At 51.7% G+C, this 638-nt stretch overlaps 1 protein-coding gene across 1 annotated transcript; it reads left to right on the top strand.

Moving 5' to 3' along the window:
• Positions 1-242: 242 nt before the first annotated feature.
• On the top strand, positions 243-428 carry Pmar_PMAR012227 (hypothetical protein; the record flags this gene model as incomplete). The annotated part of the gene is made up of 1 exon (XM_002764768.1): positions 243-428. The coding sequence occupies one exon, from the start codon at positions 243-245 to the stop codon at positions 426-428; it is 186 nt and encodes a 61-aa protein (XP_002764814.1).
• Between the last annotated feature and the right edge of the window lie 210 nt (positions 429-638).

Raw genomic sequence — 638 nt, 5'->3', positions numbered from 1 at the left:
GCCTCGATCACCATGGCCCTTAGGTATTGGCCCTAGGAGCATCATCAAGATGGTCACGGCGATAGGGATCGCAGCGAAGTGGTGTAGGTAAGCGGGACCTAGCGATGGTGTATTTGTTTGTATAGTTGATGAGCATGGTAGAGGCGTGGTGTTGTCGAGGGCTGGCTCGGTCAGTGTATCGTTACCACCTGGAAGTAAGAGTATGGCGTCAGTCTATCGTGGGGATGTCTGTGTGAGTAGTGATGTACGAGGGCCGCAAGACGGACTTCTCATGGGCAACACAGATCAGCACCAGACTGCAACCGACCGAGGAGATGAGACGGATACAGGAGGCTTTGGCCACTGCTGAGGAAGGCTCGGATGCTTGTCTTAGTCAATTGGACGAGCTGGCCAGGACGCTGGCCTTGGACAGCAAGGACGGCATGTGATAGCAAGTTTCTGATAACTGCTTATGAGTGTCGTAGTTGGCGACGGTCGATAAGATGTAGGTCGCGACCGCCTGCACGTAGTGGTGCTAGGCAGTGCTGGATGTGTTGATTCCCAGACTGGGGCTATTACTACTTATATTTGAGCTCATTATTATCCTGCGCGAAAAATCCACATTCTCATATCTCCTCTACCATTCGAAGCGATATTAT

The sequence above is a fragment of the Perkinsus marinus genome (genome assembly GCF_000006405.1).
Source record: "Perkinsus marinus ATCC 50983 genomic scaffold scf_1104296976184, whole genome shotgun sequence".
NCBI classification, from domain to species: Eukaryota; Perkinsozoa; order Perkinsida; family Perkinsidae; genus Perkinsus; species Perkinsus marinus.
Note: the sequence above shows the minus strand (reverse complement) of the source record. Positions and strands in the feature narration are given on the sequence as shown.